This window comes from Leptodactylus fuscus, chromosome 4 (assembly GCF_031893055.1).
Source record: "Leptodactylus fuscus isolate aLepFus1 chromosome 4, aLepFus1.hap2, whole genome shotgun sequence".
In the NCBI taxonomy this organism is placed as follows: domain Eukaryota; kingdom Metazoa; phylum Chordata; class Amphibia; order Anura; family Leptodactylidae; genus Leptodactylus; species Leptodactylus fuscus.
In genome coordinates this window covers 206,212,812-206,233,840 of record NC_134268.1, presented here as the reverse complement: position 1 = coordinate 206,233,840, position 21,029 = coordinate 206,212,812, and the positions used below count along the sequence as shown (strand labels likewise).

General features: G+C 41.4%; 1 protein-coding gene across 1 annotated transcript in view; it reads left to right on the top strand.

The window, feature by feature from the left end:
- The window catches only part of PLXDC2 (plexin domain containing 2), a 387,582-nt gene extending 370,701 nt beyond the window's left edge, over positions 1–16,881 (top strand). Inside the window, exons 13-14 of the mRNA XM_075271735.1 lie at positions 9,813–9,973; positions 15,454–16,881. Coding sequence (XP_075127836.1) covers positions 9,813–9,973; positions 15,454–15,570 — 278 coding nt within the window. The 3' untranslated portion in view covers positions 15,571–16,881. The remainder of the gene's footprint in view (positions 1–9,812; positions 9,974–15,453) is intronic.
- Positions 16,882–21,029: the final 4,148 nt, after the last annotated feature.

Here is a 21,029-nt window from a genome sequence, read left to right as displayed (position 1 = left end):
TGACTGTTTTTAATATCTTTACCAACCGGACCACAGAGAATTGTCTATTTGGATTAGAGATAGCCGCGGAGAGTATCACAAAACACTTGTGGTTCATGGCATTTTCTATACAAAGTAAACAGGAGGATTTAGATTTTCTAAGCAGATTCATGTTTCACAGTTGTCCATCTTTTCCTGATAAACTTATCTCCAAAATGATGGTAGGACTGGAGCTTCCATGGAAACCACCGCATACGGTTAAACTTTTTTTTTATTTTTCCTTAAGAAAATTTTTTTATTCCATACCGTTACAATCTCTCGGACTAGAAAGCGGATACTAAAAACTCCAACTGATTTGTGGTTGGCTAGACTCTTAACCCCAACCAGAAAGTTTGGAGTTTGTTGCTGGATGGTTCCAGTCCAGTATGGTCTCCAGTAGCCATGTAGAAGTGATAAGAATAGAGATGAGTAAATGGGTTATGAATAGAGATGAGTGAGTAGTACTCAATCGAGTAGGTATTCGATGGAATACTACGGTATTCGAAATACTCGTACTCGATCGAGTACCACTCGCTATTCGAATGGAAAAGTTTGATGCAGAACCAGCATTGATTAGCCGAATGCTATACAGTCGGCCAATCAACGCTGGTCCTTCTCCTACCTTTAGAAGTCTTCTCCGTGCAGCTTCCCCGCGCCATCTTCCGGCTCTGAATTAACTCTTCCAGGCATCGGGCCTGGGCAGAGCCGACTGCGCATGTCCGCTTGTAGTGCGCGCATGCACAGTCGGCTCTGCCCAGGCCCGATGCCTGGCAGAGTGAATGAAGAGCCGGAAGACGCCGTGGGGAAGCTGAAAGGAGAAGACTTCTCGGAGGATCCAGCACGACCCTCACTCGTGGACTTGGTAAGTATAATTTGATCGAACGTTGCCTACCCCTGAAACGAGCATTTTCCCCCCATAGACTATAATAGGGTTCGATATTCGATTTGAGTAGTCGAATATTGAGGGGCTACTCGAAACGAATATCGAACCTCGAACATTTTACTGTTCGCTCATCTCTAGTTATGAATTTTCCAAAACATTTTGGTCCACCAAACTTAAAACTTTTGATGTTTGCTATACATGAAATACAATTCTACTCTGGAGTCTTTTGATACCCCAGAGTATAATAAGTGAAAGACCAGAGTTCCCTTCGGTCATCCTCTGGCCTCCTGGATAATGTCATCGACCCAGGAGGAATGCTAAGGCCTGATTGGGCTTCAGCAGTCACGTGGAGTGCACCAACGTCATGACATTTGCATGAAAGTTCCATGGTGTCAGCAAGTCTCATATGACCACTGAGACCTAATCACAGGACCCCCAGGACCAATCACATAATCCAGAAGATAAATGATGAGGATCCCAAGGGAGTGTCAAACACTGCATGGGAACCCAAAAGAAGTGAGGGAAGTTAATATGTTTCCACACCTTTCTGGAGTGTGAAGAGAACCCAAAGTATATCAAAAGCAAGTTCTGTCTAAAACTAAATGGGTGGATGAATCAAAAATATTTGTGAAATTAATATCGCAAGGTTCACCCAGCTCAAGGAAGAAGGGTAGAGTGGCAGTACAGAGAGCAAGAAAGGAGCAAAATCGGGAATGGATCCTGGAGTGCAGGAGTATGGACACATGAAACCAGCAACAAGTCAAAATTTAAAACCAAAACACCAGAGAGCAAGATTAAGTCAGGAGTTGGAAGTGGGAGCACGATAACCAGGGAACAAGGCAAAGGAGTAGGCCAGGAGTAGTATAGATCAGAATTAGGTGTAAGGCAACAAGAGAAAGAGGCAATTGCAGAGTCCAGTAGCAAGGCTGGTCAGATAAGGAGCAAGGCCAGACTATAGAGTATCCAGGTGGAGACATGGGTCAGAGCCAGGAGTAGAAACCAGCAAAAGGTCTGAAGATGGAGCCAGAGAGTGGGAGAAGGCAAGGATAAGAAGCAAAGAAAGTAAAGGCATAGCACATGAGTAAGCCATATCGGAACCAAGAGCATGGCAACCAAGTAATGAAACAAAAGCAGAGTCCAGGAGCAGGCCAGATCAAACAAGGAGCAAGGCCAGATTGGAGTGTGTTAAGGTGGAGTCGTGGCTTAGAGCAAGGGGTAGAGATCAGCTACAGGTCAGAAGTTGGAAACAAGAGAGCAGGTCAGGAGTTGGAAGCAGCATGGCAACCACAGGACAAGGCCAAAGAAGAGTACTGGGGCAGTCCAAATTGGAGCCAAAATACATGAACAAGTAAACTCTGCTCTTACTGATGTCACGGCTATTGTCTTTGTAAAGAATGTACAATAGATCCATTTTGATCTCGTATGGTCCGCTAGGATTTGGCAAGATCCATTATCATCCATTATGATCTGGTATAATCTATTATCATCCATTACAATTTGTTACAATCTGTCATCATTCATTAAGCTCGGCCATGATTCCATAAGTTGTTCTGTCCTTTGATCTACTGCTGTTAGTTTTCTATTTAGTTTCTTGGAGGGCAGCTCAGGAGGATTATATGTAAAGAACATTGATTTGATTCTTTTTTTGTGTGTATTTCTTAGTTTGACACCTGTATACACCCAAACATTCCCATTTTTGCAGAGATGTTCCAGTAATGGGACACTAGAGAGGGGAGAATTATTTACGGATTTCTTCCGTTTCCACAGTTGTATTGTATGGAATAAAGCAAACATAGGCATATTTGATGTGACGAATAGTGTAGCATTCAGTGCTATTGTTCTTGTCGAAATGATAGACATCTTGATGGGATTGACATTATAAGTCAGTGAGGTTAGCTCAACATGGTTACTGTCCATCATTTGATGGATCACGAATTTTCATTTTCTGGCCCTTTCGCAGAACAGAAAAAATCAGAATCTCGATAGAAGTCACAAGGTTTTAGATTATTCTGTATTTGGGACTTGATTGTTAATTTGTATCTTTACTAGAGTTGAGCCGATCTTGAGATTTCAGGATCGATTTGAAAATCCAATTTCCGATCATTTTCCAGCCGATCTTGATCGCTCAACCCTAATCTTTACAGTTTGCATCATTTTGATAAATAAAGGGGTTATGTGCACAATGTATTTACAGTCCTATGAAAAAGTTTGGGCACCCCTATTAATCTTAATCATTTTTAGTTCTAAATATTTTGGTGTTTGCAACAGCCATTTCAGTCTGATATATCTAATAACTGATGGACACAGTAATATTTCAGGATTGAAATGAGGTTTATTGTACTAACAGAAAATGCGCAATATGCATTAAACCAAAATTTGACCGGTGCAAAAATATGGGCACCTCAACAGAAAAGTGACATTAATATTTAGTACATCCTCCTTTTGCAAAGATAACAGCCTCTAGTCGCTTCCTGTAGCTTTTAATCAGTTCCTGGATCCTGGATGAAGGTATTTTGGACCATTCCTCTTTACAAAACAATTCAAGTTCAGTTAAGTTTGATGGTCGCCGAACATGGACAGCCCGCTCTCAAATGATCTGAAAACAAAGATTGTTCAACATAGTTGTTCAGGGGAAGGATACAAAACGTTGTCTCAGAGATTTAACCTGTCAGTTTCCACTGTGAGGAACATAGTAAGGAAATGGAAGACCACAGGGACAGTTCTTGTTAAGCCCAGAAGTGGCAGGCCAAGAAAAATATCAGAAAGGCAGAGAAGAAGAATGGTGAGAACAGTCAAGGACAATCCACAGACCACCTCCAAAGAGCTGCAGCATCATCTTGCTGCAGATGGTGTCACTGTGCATCGGTCAACTATACAGCGCACTTTGCACAAATAGAAGCTGTATGGGAGACTGATGAGAAAGAAGCCGTTTCTGCACGTACGCCACAAATAGAGTTGCCTGAGGTATGAAAAAGCACATTTGGAGAAGCCAACTTCATTTTGGAAACAAAGATTGAGTTGTTTGGTTATAAAAAAAAGGCGTTATGCATGGCGTCCAAAAAGAAACAGCATTCCAAGAAAAACACATGCTACCCACTGTAAAATTTGGTGGAGGTTCCATCATGCTTTGTGGCTGTGTGGCAATGCCGGCACCGGGAATCTTGTTAAAGTTGAGGGTCGCATGGATTCCACTCAGTATCAGCAGATTCTTGAGAATAATGTTCAAGAATCAGTGACGAAGTTGAAGTTACGCCGGGGATGAATATTTCAGCAAGACAATGATCCAAAACACCGCTCCAAATCCTCAGGCATTCATGCAGAGGAACAATTACAATGTTCTGGAATGGCCATCCCAGTCCCCAGACCTGAATATCATTGAACATCTGTGGGATGATTGGAAGCGGGCTGTCCATGCTCGGCGACCATCTAACTTAACTGAACTTGAATTGTTTGTCCAAAATACCTTTATCCAGGATCCAGGAACTGATTAAAAGCTACAGGAAGCGACTAGAGGCTGTTATCTTTGCAAAAGGAGGATCTACTAAATATTAATGTCACTTTTCTGTTGAGGTGCCCATACTTTTGCACAGGTCAAATTTTTGTTTAATGCATATTGCACATTTTCTGTTAATACAATAAACCTCATTTCAATCCTGAAATATTACTGTGTCCATCAGTTATTAGATATATCAAACTGAAATGGCTGCTGCAAACACCAAAATATTTAGAACTAAAAATGATTAAGATTAATAGGGGTGCCCAAACTTTTTCATAGGACTGTATCCTCTACCCATAGCCATCTAGCCGATAGCTGAAATTCCCACCGATCTTGAGAATGGAGAGGTATATCACTCCCATTGAGATTGTAGTGGTGGACGCAGATGGGCGCCTTCTCCATTCAATTCAATGGGTTATAGCCAAAGGCTGTACAATGGATATTTCCATCACTACCATGGAAATGAATCAAATGGGGGGGCGCATCTGCTACCCATTCTCAAGATCAGTGGTAAAGTCTTTCAGTCCCCCACCTTATCAGCCATTTATTCTCTATCCTATGGATGGTTGATAAGTCATTTTCATGGTGTAACCCCTTTAATTCATTCATGGTAACCCCTTTAATTTGGTTAAATTCTATCCATGTGGTGTCTCACAATCTACGGTGATCAGGAGTTCGGATCGGCTGCCATAAGAAGTAACATGTCTACCTGTAAACATCCAGGACTTTATTGCTAGAAAATAGGAACATCATCCAAGAATTGCCTGATACAACACAGTGGATTCAGAATCAATCTTGTCTCCAGCCTTCATCTCCCTGAGACATGTCCCTTGCATTTTAGATTTCGATTTCAATATATTACTGCTGTAGGACTGTTTAGAGAATTATTTGGTTTGGAAATGTGATTTTTGTTGAGGCAATTGAAATAAAAAAGTTCCACAATGAACTTGTTTGTATCAAGCCGGGCAGACTGCATTATAGAATAAGCCGGTGTCATGCTTGATAACAGTAAAGTATTAATCGTGGCTTTTTATAGACCTCGCCGCTGCGTAGAAGGCTTCTCCGAGGATATGCCGAATCAGGGTTTATATATTGCTAGGGAATAATGTATGTACACGATCTGCCCTGATCTGCTAGGATGTGTCACACAATTTGTGATCCTCCGGTACAACCCATGGTGATCGTTTTCCAACCTGCCATTAATTTCCATGGGCTTTACGAGGTGGAATCCGCCTGAAGATAGATCATGACGCGTTTTTTCCCTAGAGGAAAAAATCTGCAACTGACTCCCACTGATATGAACGGGAGAGTTGGGAGGCATTTTTAAAGGTGGATTCCATCTCAAAATAAACCTGCAAAAATCTCTGTATGAACCTTGACTAAGCCACATTGCGGAAATGCGGGGGGGGGGGGGGGGTTTGCTGCAGATTTTGGTGCAGTTTTTTGAGCCAAAGCCAAGAATGGCTACAAGAGTAATGGGAAATATATAGGAAGTTCTTATTCTTCTTGTTCTTATTCTTCTCCCTTCTGCGCAACCCAATCCTGACTTTGACTTAGGATTTCTGCAACGTTTTGCAAACTATGTTTAATAATGACAATGAATCCCAATCTGTTACAATCTCTCGATAGGTTATTCTTCATTATGATTAGTTGTGATCTGTTATAGTTTATGCTGATCCATCATCTGCCATCAAGATTCATTCTGATACGTTACGATCCATTACTATTTGTCACCATCTGTTATCAAGCGTTATGAGTTTTTTTTATGATTCCTGGTGAAGCGTTACGATTATTAATAAGTCAGAATTTTGGGAGATGAGCATTCCCCCCCAAGCAGTATGTCTTTTTTTTTTGGAATATGAGATGGAAATCCATGCAAACACAGGGAGAACATACAAACTTCTTGCAGATGGTTTTTTGCCCTTGGTGGGATTTGAACACCAGGACTCCAGCGCTGCAATGCTAACCACTGAGGCACCGTGTGATGATTCTATGCTGGGGTGAGATGGGTGTTCTTACAATTCTATGCTTTGATGGTACAGGTGTTCTTAGAATTCTATGCTGGGTGGAATGGGTGTTCTTACAATTCTATGTTTTGATGGTATGGGTGTTCTTAGCATTCTATGCTGGGGTGGCACAGGTGTTCTGAGGGCTCGTTCACATGGAGTAAACGCGCCACACAATGTGGCGCGTTTACGCCGTGTTTTTTTATGGTGCGCGATTACGCCGCGTTAACGCCACGTTTACGTGGCGCTAACGCGGCGTAATCACGCACCGTAAAAAAATGCGGCGTACACGCGCCGTAAACGCGCCACATTGCGTATATAATTGGGGGCTCACTGTGGACACAGGTTTTGCACCGAGGTTGAGATTTCTGGTACTGTGTTTTTGTTATGAGCAGGACTCTTGTATGTGTATGATACTACTATTGTTGGGCGACCACAAGATTCATTTTGGGATAATTTATGAGATTCACTGGGAATTTGTTTGGTCTGAACCAGGAGTGCAGGATAAAGCTGACTAATAACCAGGTGGCAGGGAAGGTGTGTAAAAATAAAATAGTAAAAACATGTAGTCACCTTTCCTGGGCATCACCGCAGCACCTTCCAGTGTTCTGGTCTTCTCTATAGGTCATCCACTATATTCTTTGGACATAGGTCACTACTGAGTCCTATGAATGGGCCTCAGTGGTCACAGAAGGGGAACATCAACATGACTCTAAATTATATAAGATGACACTGTAGTGTTGAAGCATGATGTTCATGTGACTATTGTGACCTGTGTCACAGACCTTTGTGATGGCAGACGGGCAAGGGCATTGGACGATATCACAGGAGATCCCAGGAAAGATAAGTAAATTGTTTAGTTTGGGGGGGGGGGGGTTTATACACCTTCTCTGCATCCTAAAATGAACATCAAAATGGTGGCCATCTGGATGCCATCTGGATATGCTTAAGACATAGCCGGACCTGAAATTTTTGAAAAAATTGCAACATTATGAACTGGTTTGCCCAACACTATACATTTCCTTATCTGTTATTCTTATAACAAGTCAAGGACATCAATAGCAGATTCCGCACAGGGCGTCACTTGACCTAAGGCCGTCCCTGTCCCCGTACACCAATAGGATCTCCTCAATAAGAGCCAGTACCCGCCCAGAGCAGGGTATAAGAAATTAAGAATTTTGCGAACTTCCTGGAGTCATCATTCTGTCCCACTGCTTCAGACATTGATGAATTGACCCGGTGTAAGGTATAATGACAATGGGAGTATCTCCGCTGTCTGCTGATTTATCGTAAGACACAAATCCCATTCATTATCTGTGTAATTACGGAGCTCCTCGCGTCCAAATGGCTTTCTGAGAGATTTTGTTTACAAAAGCGGAGGCCATAAAACATCTGCTAATGAAGCCTCGCCACTTTTTTTTGGGTGGTGGAGGTGTTTTTATCCTACACGTTATATGACATTTCATGTTTTTATGTGGCACTAGATTTATCGTTGCAGTTTGTATAATTAGATTTTACAGCAGATGTAAAGTGTCATGTGCTTAAAGCAGCCGTTAAATAGAGAAGTCACACATATCGGTCCCAAGGGGAAATTTATCCGTGACTTTCATCAACATATCCATATTCTCTACATGTATATCAAGTAAAAACTGGAGAACCGCTCGTGCATACAAAGGAGTCATTTAGGATGTGGTTCTGTAGGAAGTGCTGTAGGATGGCGACATTATTCTCTTCTTTCTAATATGTTGTGATATACTGTCATGGAATTATTTGGGATGGATTGTCAAGCTTTTTTTAAAGGGGTTTTTCCAGGACTTACACAGTATATGCAATTTTTGAGAGTCGGACAACTGGGAACCCTTCCAATTAGGTCTTTGAAGAGGATTTCAATGAAATGGAAAGACGGCGCTCTCAGGTCACAACAGGATTTTATTCAAAAAGACAATGATGCACAACACTAAAAAATCGCCGCGTTTCGGGCACACCTGCCCTTTCTCAAGTGCGTAACTTCACACAAAGCTCGGTCAGTCTGGAAGATGTATACAAATTGTCATACATGCTTTGTGTGAAGTTACGCACTTGAGAAAGGGCAGGTGTGCCCGAAACGCGGCGATTTTTTAGCGTTGTGCATCATTGTCTTTTTGAATAAAATCCTGTTGTGACCTGAGAGCGCCATCTTTCCATTTCATTGAAAACTCTATCTTCCCTGGCCTTGGCCGGTGTCCATCAGACGTGCTGCCTCCTCCACCTGACGGTAAACCCCAAACGTAGTTGTGAGCGATTGTCACAACCTCATCAGGTGAGAGGCCATTTGGTCCTTTTAAATCTTCTGGTTATTTCCACCAAAATTTATCAGACATTCTACACTATATAGTGTGCTCGGTGTCTCTTTTGTTTTTTATTTGAAGAGGATTTGGCACTCTTCGGGCACATCTATTGGCAACTTGATGCAACTAGTAGGGTTGAGCGATCGGGATTGGAAAAGATCAGATTCCGATCGGCGATCGAGTAAATTTCACGATCGCAATCGGAATTCTGATCCCGATCTTTTCCAGCGAGATTGAGGTCGGAGGTTATCTCAAGATCAACTCAACCCTAAAAGTGACTTTTCCCATAGAGAAGCATTGACTAGGGTTGAGGATCGGGATTGGAAAGGATCGGTGATCGAGATCGGCTGGAAAATGATCAGAAATCGGATTTTAAAATCAATCCTGAAATCTCAAGATCGGCTCAACCATAGTAACTAGTGTCAGCTAAAATTTTTCCACCTGGATAGAGATTTGGATGTGGCTTCTCAGAAAAAGGGGACGTTCCTTAAAAGGAATCTGTTTGTGCAATTTGGGATACTAAACCACCCACAAGCTCTTAAGGACGGGGGGTTTAGTGTCCCATACTGCCCTGTAAGAAAGCCATCCGTGCCTCGGCCTCAGTACACATGCCCCATATCTCACATTACACATCCTAGTGTCATTGAAGAGTGGCGCAAGCACCGGGAGCACCAGAGATGAGTCCGCTGAGAATGATTGAAAGTAAGGGAACTAATAGGTGGTCTAAACATAGACAAAAGAATATAAAATACAGAACATCAAATTTACCATCCGGCTTCATCAACTGGTGTATTTTCCGATTGTCTATCCTAGTTTAGACTGTCTATTAGTAAATCTGTATCTAGTTGTGTCTGTGTGTATTTTATTTGCACACCAGCACAATACAATATATTTCATGGCGTCCTTTGTACTCGCTCTCATACATAAGTGCGCCCATTTTTCTTGCGTGTATTTTTAGAGTCGGCTTCAGCAGTTTAGTATGCACCAGATGCTGCAACGTATGAATATGCAATTACTGTATTTCATAGAAACAAAGTTTCATTCTTCATTCTGTCTTGTCATGTTTCCTTCTCACCTTGCAGCCTCGACAGATGACAGTGCAGCGGAAAAGCAGCGCGGGTCTTTGCACACGGGATTAATTATAGGAATACTTGTCCTGGTGCTGGTGGTTGTCGCTGCCATCCTTGTAACAATTTACATGTACCATCACCCGACGTCTTCTGCTAGTCTCTTTTTCATTGAGGTAAGTTCCTTATCCGGATTTAAAGGGTAAGATTGCTGGTACCTATATAAGCCAAAGTCCATTTAATAGTCCAAATATGAATATTTCCATTCTATAGGACTAATCCACATGGGGTTAATCAGCTTTTCCACAAAAATAAGACGCCTACTACTTATATTCAGATGAACATGTGAATGGAACCCTAAAGGTTACAATTGCACCCATGCTCCTTCCTGGACCTTCCACGTAAAGGATACCTCCACTAGTTATAAATGAATAGTACAAGTGAATATAAGAAACTTTGTAAGGTATCTTAGTAGGAAGTGCGTTTTCTTTTCCACTTCTTAAGCTGCTGTCCATATCATTATTTTCACTCAGTCTGTTTATTTACATAGAGTCTGTGTCCATATCCAGTTCACACACAGAAGTGTATAGAGTGGGGAAGAGGAAGTTATTTGACCTATTTATGCATTGCACTATTAGAAGGGTATAATACTGTGCCTTTTTCTGCAGCCTCCTCCTATCCCCCTCCTCTCACCATAGACTTCTATGTACAAACGTAACTCAGCCTGATAAATTGAGAAAAATGTGCATTTCATTATTAAGGGCATATGATTCATAATATTCTGCTATTCTAATATTCTACAACTGCATGAAATGAAGCAAAAAATCAATTAGAAGCTTCCTCTCCTCTCCATGAACTTCTATGTGTGTACTGAATACGGATACAGACTCTATGTAAACCAACAGATTGAGTGGAGGAGGAAAACAGCTTAATAAGTGGAGAAGGAAGCAAATTTTCTTATTAAGATATAATATAAAAGTTTATTATATTGACCTATACTATTCATTTATATAAGTTGTTTTACATTTGGAGGTTCACGTTAAACAGTGGATAGCCTTGTATTGCCTTAAATCTAAAATGATCCAGTCTGATTCCTGGTTGACCTAAACAAGAGGAGCTAAATAGGTTCAATATTTTGAGCTGGATCATTCCATGATAGGTCTTTTTAGGGGAAAGAGCTTTGTTTTTTGGTAACTTCCAATCCACTACTCCCCGTTACACGGCCATTGAGTGTAATTATAACATTCTACTTCTCTACATCCATCATTGAGATACTCTTACTACATACACCATAAGGATCTAGCAGTCTTTAACTTGCATCTGAGAAATGTGCTTAAGTTTGAAATCTTGTCATAAAAGCCATTGAAAGCTATTAAGCTGAGAAGACGTTTCTTGCCACTGTTCATTTTCGAGCACCTGAGTCTTCATGAAAAGTTGAAATATGTGCAGACTCTTGATGTCTGTTCTCTGGCTGTATAAACCTTCATATTATTGCGTCCTATAGGTTCTTCTATTGCTAAAACCACTCTTTGCTCTCTATGGCAGGATTGTGTACAATAGAGAACCTTCAGCACCCCTCACCCTATCTATTATTACTATTACTGGCTTTTTTACATTCTACCATTTGTAACTGTAAAATAGCAAATAGTGCTTGCCAAAGTGACAATACAATAGGAGATAGGACACTGAAAAAGAGAAATTGGAGCACAATAACGAAAACTGTCTATGACTAACATCCTATCAGCAATAACACAAGCAGCTAGTCAGAAGTAGATAGGCTATTCTTATACTTACTGTGAGCTGTGAAGTTGTAGACTCCTCTCTTAGTAGTATACAGGCAGGTAGCACAGAGCAGCAAAGGTGTGAATAAACATGCCCCTTCGCTGTATTCCATCTCAAGCCTGATGGTTTCTAAAGGCAGAACTTTCTTAGTAACAGGGAAAGAACAGCAAATTAACAAGAATGGAAACGACTAGTTGCAGAAGGTTTAGAGAGGTTTCCAGGCAGAAAACAGCAACATTTTAAATAAAGTGCATTACATTTTGTTCCAAAATCACACACTCTATGAGATGAGGCTAATTTGTCTGAAAAATTTGTGATCCTTTAACATGTTGATATGCAAGGTTATAGCTCAAAAATATTTAGTTGGGACAAGCCATGAACATTACAGTAGATTATAAAGTAGAGTATAAATACAGACCAAGTGTTTTCTAAAAACACTAACATGGGCACCCCGTTGGCTCAGTGGTTAGCACTGCAGCCTTGCAGCACTGGAGTCCTGGGTTCGAATCCTGCCAAGGACAACATCTGCAAGGAGTTTGTATGTTCTCCCCATCTTTGCGTGGGTTTCCTCCCACACACCTAAGACATACTGATAGGGAATTTAGATTGTAAGCCCTAAATGGGACAGTGACTGTCAATGTCTGTAAAGCGCTGCGGAATATGATAGCGCTATATAAGTAAGCATAATAAATAAATAATAAAAACTAAAAAACAGTCAAACAAAACTAGGATTGGTCATGTCTTGCCCCCTACTCTCCATCTGTATAGTGATCATCATGACTATATATCTGATCTAAGATTACATGTTACAAGAAGAGACCATACATCCCTGTTCTGGCGAGACAAGAAGTTTAGCAGTCAATGTCTTACACCCATGTACATGTATGCCCTATAACCCTTGGGGGGGTAGCTTTTTATCAATATTAGTCTATCTACTTCCAGGTAGCACATGTCAGCTCACTTTGATATATATTCAAGTAATTTCACGTAACACCTGTTTGTCCTGATCTGGAATGATATCCAAGTCTTCTATGTGCTGTCTAGATAGGATAAACATATATTCCTGCACCAGGTTCTGCGATGGTACAATATACTGAAACATGTTTCTTTCATGAACATCAGATCTGTCTGTTGCAGAATAAAGCGTTTCTATCTGACTTTACAATGACTTATTAAATATCTGTCAGATCTTGGTAAGAAGGATGACCTTGTGCAGAATGTTGATCACACCGCACTCCCGAGACCTCGCCGGAGAATCACAATTGCCAGATAATCCCTCTTTTTACTGTATCTTTAGAGTCGCAAGTATAAAATCTGGGTTTTTTTGCAAAAAGAACCAGTTACAGAGATAAGTGTTTTACATAATACCTGCTATATGAGAGCGGAACACTCCACAAGTAAAAAAAAAATCCAGAATTCTATATTGATTTGCATTTGAAGTGAGAATTTATCTTTGATTTCTGCTTGTTTCCGCATTCTTTCTCCTTTTACATATGTATTTACTTACCCGGTCCCATAACATTCACACACTTGTCTGATGATTATCCTATCGAGACTTTGTTGCATGATTTCCATTCTTTTTTGGGACCCCTGGAATTTCTGTTTTGGGGAAAACTCAACACTTACCATTATTTTAGCATTCCAATGTTACTGTATTGTACTGTAGGTTACTGTTCTTGCCAAAATTTGATGACAACGTTGTTCATCTAAGTGCAGACAGTTTGTTGCCCCCGGGGTCAGCTCTTACCTATGAAACACTGGTTGGCAAATAATACTATATTATTCTTTACTAGCTCTTTCCATGTGGTTATAAACTTAACAATATGTTGTATATTAAAGGCCGTGTATGAGAAATCCACCAAATCCATCATGGTATACACTTAAAAAAGAGTGTTCAACCCGAAACGCGTTGTGCATTAACTAAAGGAATTGACTTGGGCCAGCAAACCTCCTGTCGTCTTCTTTGTTCACCCTTGAAAATCCATGATGGAGTCTGGGGACAGATTACTGCCCTCCACGAAGGATCTATTTACAATGCCCTATCAAGGTCTACAGGCATCAGTGGGAAAGTAGATCACCATATAGTGCCCATATAATAATCATCTTGAGGGTCTCTATTTTATCATTGGAGGAAGGCACAATTTTATTTATTTGTTCCTAATGTTCTTCTGCACTCAATGGACTGAGAGGTGGGAGATAGGCAAAAGGGTGGTCAGAGCTTCCCTCTAAAAACAATGTCGTGGGCACAACAGAACTTGTCCAGATCTTGAGTTAAGGTCTTCTGATGGTGGAGGTGTTGCCCCCTTCTATATTCCAGCCCTAGGGTTGGGCTGCTGGACTTCATTATAGATGAGAAAATCAATAAAACAACAGCTAAATTTGTAACAAATTTCCCAAAAACTTTTGGATTTTGTCGCAATTATTGATGAGCGAACACTAAAATGTCCGAGGTTCGAAATCCGATTCGAACAGCTGCACACTGTACGGCTGTTCGAACGGATTTCGAACTCCATTATAGTCTATGGGGGGAAATGCTCGTTTCAGGGGTACGCAAAATTCGATAAAATTATACTTACCAAGTCCACGAGTGACGGTCGGGCTGGATTCTTCTTGAAGTCTTCTCCCGGCGCAGCGTCCCCGCAGCGTCTTCCGGCTGGAATTCACTCTGCCTAGGCATCGGGGCCTAGGCAGAGCCGACTGCACATGCGCAGTCGGCTCTGCCTAGGCTGGATGCCTAGGCAGAGTGAATTCCAGCCGGAAGACACCACGGGGACGCTGCACGGAGAAGACTTCTAAAGGTAAGAGAAGAACCAGCGTTGATTGGCAGAATGTATAGCATTCTGCCAATCAACACTGGTTCTGCATCGAACCTTAAACTTCAAACAGCTAGTAGTGTTCGATCGAGTACGAGTATTTTGAATACCGTAGTATTCGATCGAGTACCTACTCGATGGAACACTACTCGCTCATCTCTAGTCACAATCCAATTTACCGAAAATGGTGGACATCTATCTAACTACTAACTTTTAGTCATTGACAAATAGTAATCTAATCTAAACCAGCCAATGACAACTGCAAATGGAGTCTTTTAGCTTCCAACTGTCATGGCTGACTTAGATCATGTGGTTCAATGGGTCGTTGACCTACTTTCAGTGACCAAGAATAACCACTCTGCCCCATCCATTGACTGCTATCATTGGCTGGTTTATATGATGTGGCTTGCTATTCTCTCAGTCATTAAGAGTTAATATACAGAGATGAGCGAACAGTGAAATATTCGAGATTCGAGATTCGTTTTGAGTAGAGCCTCAATATTTGACTACTCGATCGAATATCGAATCCCATTATAGTCTATGGGAAAAAATGCTTATTTCAGGGGAAACCACTATTCGACTAAAGGAGAGTCACCAAGTCCACGGGTAGCAGAAGGAAAGTGTTTAGGAGGAGCAAAGCGCAGTTAAAGCGCACGGACCCCATTATAGGCTATCTCCATTGTGGTCCAATCTTAGACTCCACCTCCTCACAGACGAGCCTCCGGCAGAACCAGCGTTGATTGGCTGAATGCTGTACACTGGCCAATCAACGCTGGTCAATGCATTCCTATGACAAAAAAGTTGAACTCAATGCTGCCACGTGATGCCCATTATTCAGTGTCGTGTGAATATAACTTCGATCTTCATAGACAGCATACATACAAGACTGTTATTAAACATACCTATACAGAACAAGCTGGCTGCAGGGAGTATAGCTAACCTAACTATATACTGTCCCTCACAGTCATGGGCCTATACAGGGTTCCTATGGAAAGCCATTCCACGCTCTTATACTTTATCCCATTAGGCCGACCCTCTTACATGTCTTCATTTCTTTACAGAGACGTCCAAGCAGGTGGCCGGCGATGAAGTTCAGGAGAGGATCCGGGCATCCTGCCTATGCTGAAGTAGAACCTGTTGGAGAAAAAGAAGGCTTCATTGTATCAGAGCAATGCTGATTTTATTTTATTTTATTATTTTGGGAACATTGCACCAGTACTGGTTTCTGGTGGAAGACGTTGAAATTTTTGCATATATTTTCCAGGAAAAATAATGCTGTGAGCTACCTATCCAGAGACAGAATGAGTGTTTCTTATGATCTCCGATCAAGAAGAAAGATTCCTTTGCTCTGAAGTTGAGATGCCACTCACGGTAGTCTTCCTATTGTGGAATCACATAGTACGTCCTGGGCAACGTAGCTGGACAACAGTAGTGAATGGGCAACAAGTCTTCTACTGGCTTCAGAAGAGACTTTCTACAAGAGATCTCTATGGAAAACCATTTGTAAATCTTACGTGGATGAATACTAGTGTGGCCTAGCCAATGCAACCGGGGCGGGCAAACGCAACATGTTAGCGTTGAGGGATGGGGTGTCCTTGTGCTCCTGGATGGGTGATTTCTCGAACCGTTTTTACAGACAGTACACATAGACATCAATGACCCAGATACATGACCATGATATAAAGTGGTTTATTGCTGTCTACTTAGTATTGTGCTTTATATAAATATTACAAACGTGGCCAAAGTGATATTCATTTATTTTTTAATTTATGTCCAAAAGTAATTACCCCCCTCGACCAGCGACTATAGCGGTCATGAAAAGCCTAGGTAAATTTGTGGATGAATATGGGGCTGCAGACCATGGGTAACATTTGCAAAGGTTCATGTTTTTTTGACAATGACCTAGGAGATACTATTTTGCCAAGGTGGCGTGAGGAGTGTCATGGGCCAGGCATTGCTCTCTGGGAAATATGGTTTGCAAATTGGTCATGGCATGCACTCCAACATTGGGATATCTTGGGTGATGGCACTGTCCATGGTGCTGAAGATGACCTAATGGATAAGGAAGGGTGTAAATTGCTGTAGTGCGAAAACAAGGGTTAAATAAGACAAAATAATTGACTATTTCCTTGGAAAAATTGGTTGCTTGCACTCACTTATTCATCTCAGCAAGCTTCTAGATGTAGGCGAGCAGCTCTACAATACTTCATACCATACGAATGTGATGGGCTGTATTTGTTCTATTGTTTCCTTACAAAAGCTCCATCAATTCTTCGAGACGCATGCTGTGTAGTAGAAAGAGTACCCCAGAAAGGGGCTCATACAGTAACGGTACATGTATATGTATTCTGACTATACACTTACTACTGCAGCCAATGCTTCTAATAGACAACCGAGTCCTCCGACCTTTGTAAATGTTACCCAAAGTCTTCTCAGGAACATTTCTAGAAATGCTATGTCTTCAACAGGTCAACTTATAATAATAAACACAGTGTAAACATATAGAAGCCTGGGTTCTCTATTTACTATGGCATTACATGCTAGTAGTCGCTGTAGGTGCGGTGTGTTTGCATGGGATTATATGAATGTCGTATACACATATTTATTATGAAATTATGGAGCGACGACTATAGAGAGCTGGACGTGTTATTTCTCGTAGCTGAATGTCAGGCATCAAACATCAATTCTCAGCAGTCATCTCATTATTGTCACAGGCAGGATAGATAGAATAGATAGATAGATAGATAGATAGATAGATAGATAGATAGATAGATAGATAGGAGATAGATAGATAGATAGATAGATAGATAGATAGATAGATAGGAGATAGATAGATAGATAGATAGATAGATAGATAGGAGATAGATAGATAAATAGGAGATAGATAGATAGATAGATAGATAGATAGATAGATAGATAGATAGATAGGAGATAGATAGATAGATAGATAGATAGATAGATAGATAGATGAGATGATAGATAGATAGATAGATAGATAGATAGATAGGAGATAGATAGATAGATAGATAGATAGATAGATAGGAGATAGATAGATAGATAGATAGATAGATAGATAGATAGATAGATGAGATGATAGATAGATAGATAGATAGATAGATAGATAGATAGATAGATAGATAGATCAGAATCAGATCAGAAAATAATTGGTTTGATAGGGAACCTGTCACTGTGAGCTGAGCAGATGTGATTTCTGTGGTTTTACATGTTAGGTAAACTCTGGTCCTTAGGCCACATGAACATGACCAAGTGTGCTAGCGACGTGGGGCCGAGTTTGCAGAGGAATACACTTAGATCCAAGTGTTATCTGATTGCAGTATGTGATGGACCTCTATGGGGACTTCTGATCTGTTCTGTTCAGATGACAGGTGAATGCATGAGAGAATGAGCTCGGATGACACTCCAAAGTCACCCCAAGATCAGACTGTGCAGTGATCAGAAAAACTGGGGAAAAAACTCCCCAAAAACCGAATCTAAGACTCTACAGGCCCCTATGTGTTTTAGATACTTTCAGACAGTTTTTGCACCTTATCCGACAGGTGGGTGGGAATTGTTGGAAAATGTGTGGAACTTAATTTGCAAAATGCAGAACTATGCACCAAAATTTGGGTGGAAACTAAGCCAGGTAAGTGGGGTAAAGTTGGACTAGGCAGTCAAAAATTGCACTAGATTTTGCCATCACCCGCACAAGATCTGGTCAGAATGATTTGGGCTTGTTTTGCTGCCACATGACCTGGCCAAGACGATCTTTGGATCACTTTGCAGTTGCTCTCTGCTCCTGCTTACAGAGAAGGGCCTGAGCCTTTTCTACGAGGTCCAAATCATTTAGTCGAACATATGGATAGTTGTCCTATTAGAAAACTTGGATATCCTATATCATGCAAATCTATTTCCAATCTTATTTTCTACCTTGGAAGATAGCCAATGGCTTGTGGATTTTGCTACATTGAAAAATTGAAATTTGCTGTATTGAAACTTCAACATAACATAGAAAAGGCACATGGCATATGGTATATGGTATATGAGTAGACAATCGGAAATATCCCAATTTGCTATCTATATTTGCTCTACCATAGATGACAGCATTGACCATGTACAGTATGACAAGCCTTGTCTTTTCAGAAGTCAGGTTTGCTGCTTTATTAAACTGCGCTGCTTCTCCCTTAAGTCCTGTATACACCAGCCATCTGTTCCTGTCCCCTCCTCATTGATTCTCATAGCTCACACATGGCTAAGCACAGCTTCCGAAGAGCCACTTTATAAGTGATTTGAATATGAGAAACTGGTCATTGAGCCTGGAGATGAGCACTTTAGGTCTTATAGACTGAACTATATATATATATATATATATATATATATATATATATATACCCAGAAAACCATTACAGATCCATTTCAGAACAATGGAATTTTCCTTACACTATATGACTAATATGGTAAAATATAAAAGTATACAAGAATATGTAGTCATCATTCATAATATCTGCATTTTGTCTCGCAGTCAATACAGTGACTTGCAGTTTAATAGGAACATGGCAATATTTTTTATCCACCCCAACAAACTGGTGACAAGTGACATAGAATCTAGTTACATGTCCACATTGATATCCATAGGATTGTATTATTCTGCAACGATGTATGGAGGTTGCCAGCCCTCTCCTTTTGCGGTTCCCGACCCGCTACTTCTTGGTTCGTTGGGTGGAGGACCGAAACCTCTGCAGTAGACTGCGGGGGGTTTCCGGCCTCCTCCACTCCACTGGACCACGGACTTCCAAGGTAGGGGGTCATGCAGTGGGCCGAAGTCTATTTAAGTTAGGCTTTGGCTCCGGCTTGCCGCTGGCTAGTCAATTAATCCTGTCTGTCAGCTCCTCCCTCTGTTCTTTTGTTCTCCTGCTGTCTGAACTGGCGTTATCTTTCCTGACTACGATTCCTACCTGACATTTTTGTACCTCCATATCTGCCTCCTGTTGTGATCCTGCTTGACCTGCTTTTCTGTACTGCATGACCTCCAGTGTGTGACCTGGCTTGCCTGACTACTCTTATGTGTTGCCCTTTTGTACTACCTGACCTCCAGTGTTTGACCCAGCTTGTCTGACTACCCTTATGTCTTGTCCTTCTGTACTATATGACCTCCAGTGTACGACCCAGCTTGTCTGACTATGCATCCCCTCATCCTTTGGTACTGCATGACCTCCTGATACCTACCCGGCTAGTACGACGCTTCTACACTGTTTCTGCCAACTTTTGGAGTACTCCTGCAACTGTATCCATCTCTGCTGCCAATTCCATCTGATTCCACAACTGCTCAGGTGAGTGTTTGTTGGGTTTCTGGGTCCTGCTGTTTCTTGTGGTGCACTGTGTATTTGGCTCTCTCTGGGCAGTTACCGTTCTGGGCCTCAGAGTATTCCAAGTCCATCTCCACCATCAGGAGCTCTGTTGAAGACCTCTGGAGCCTAGTTCCGCTTTGGTTCAGCGCATTGTGCAGGGGAGTCTGGTTTCCTGGGACTAACTATCCTAACTGTCTGTATGGCATATGGTTCATAAAAGGAGCAGTGTAAACAATAAACAGGGTATAGCACTCACTTTTGCACTGTGGCCCCTTCCAAAAGCCCATCCAAAGAACACATCAGTTACTACTTCCTACTTTGTTTTTGTTTTTTTGGACCCCCCCACCCGACACTTGTGTTGTTAAATATAGTATTGTGTACAAGACAGAACACCTGACATCAAGGTGGCAACTGCTACAAAACTAATTTGCAGCATGTCAGGTTTCTTCTGATGTAGACGCTCTGAACTGCCAGACAATAAGAAATATGTATAGGAATGGCGAGCTCATACTTTTTATTAACACTTTTGTACATTTAGTTGTCATTGTAACGTAGTAATGTAGATGGGACAGAACGTGATGGATGATCATTTTGTGATGTATAGAAAAAAGAAAGGTGGAAACTTAATACAAAAAATGGGAACGATATCATGTACAGTATCAGTACAGATGGATAGTGCTCTCTATTCTTCCACTGGCATGTAAGGAAAATCTGTATGCTGCTATTCTGGGGCATATAAAAGTTTGGTCCCCCCCCCCATAGCAAAGATTGAAGAGGACTCATCAACAGGTCTGAGAAGCCCAATGACATACCTCATCCAATAGGCACTGTCACCCTGAGCATGTTGGTGTTTTGTATATCCAAATCTGTTCAGCTATTCCAAAGATATAAGTCCTGTTAGTGTTGATGCAAATTAGGGTCTACTAGTCAAATGGGCGGTAACACTGTATGACATACAACACTCAGAGACCCCACCACCAGCAGGTGACTGGGGGCCACTGAGAGTCTATACATGGAAGAGCAGTGCTCCCTGGGATGAAGACCTCCCCCAGTGCACCAACTGCCTCATTGGCATAGACCTCAAAGTTGTTTTACTCCGACTCTACAAAACATATACTTGTATAATATATAACAGGCATATGATATATCACTTGTGCTCTGTAGGAAGATGGTGACGACAGCTGAATATGCTTGGGGGAGGTGGTAGACTCCCTTTAAAATTATAACTCTGCTTACCTGGAGCCCTTAAAGGGGTTGACCGGGGTAATTGTCGTTTGGGGGGGAGGGGGGGT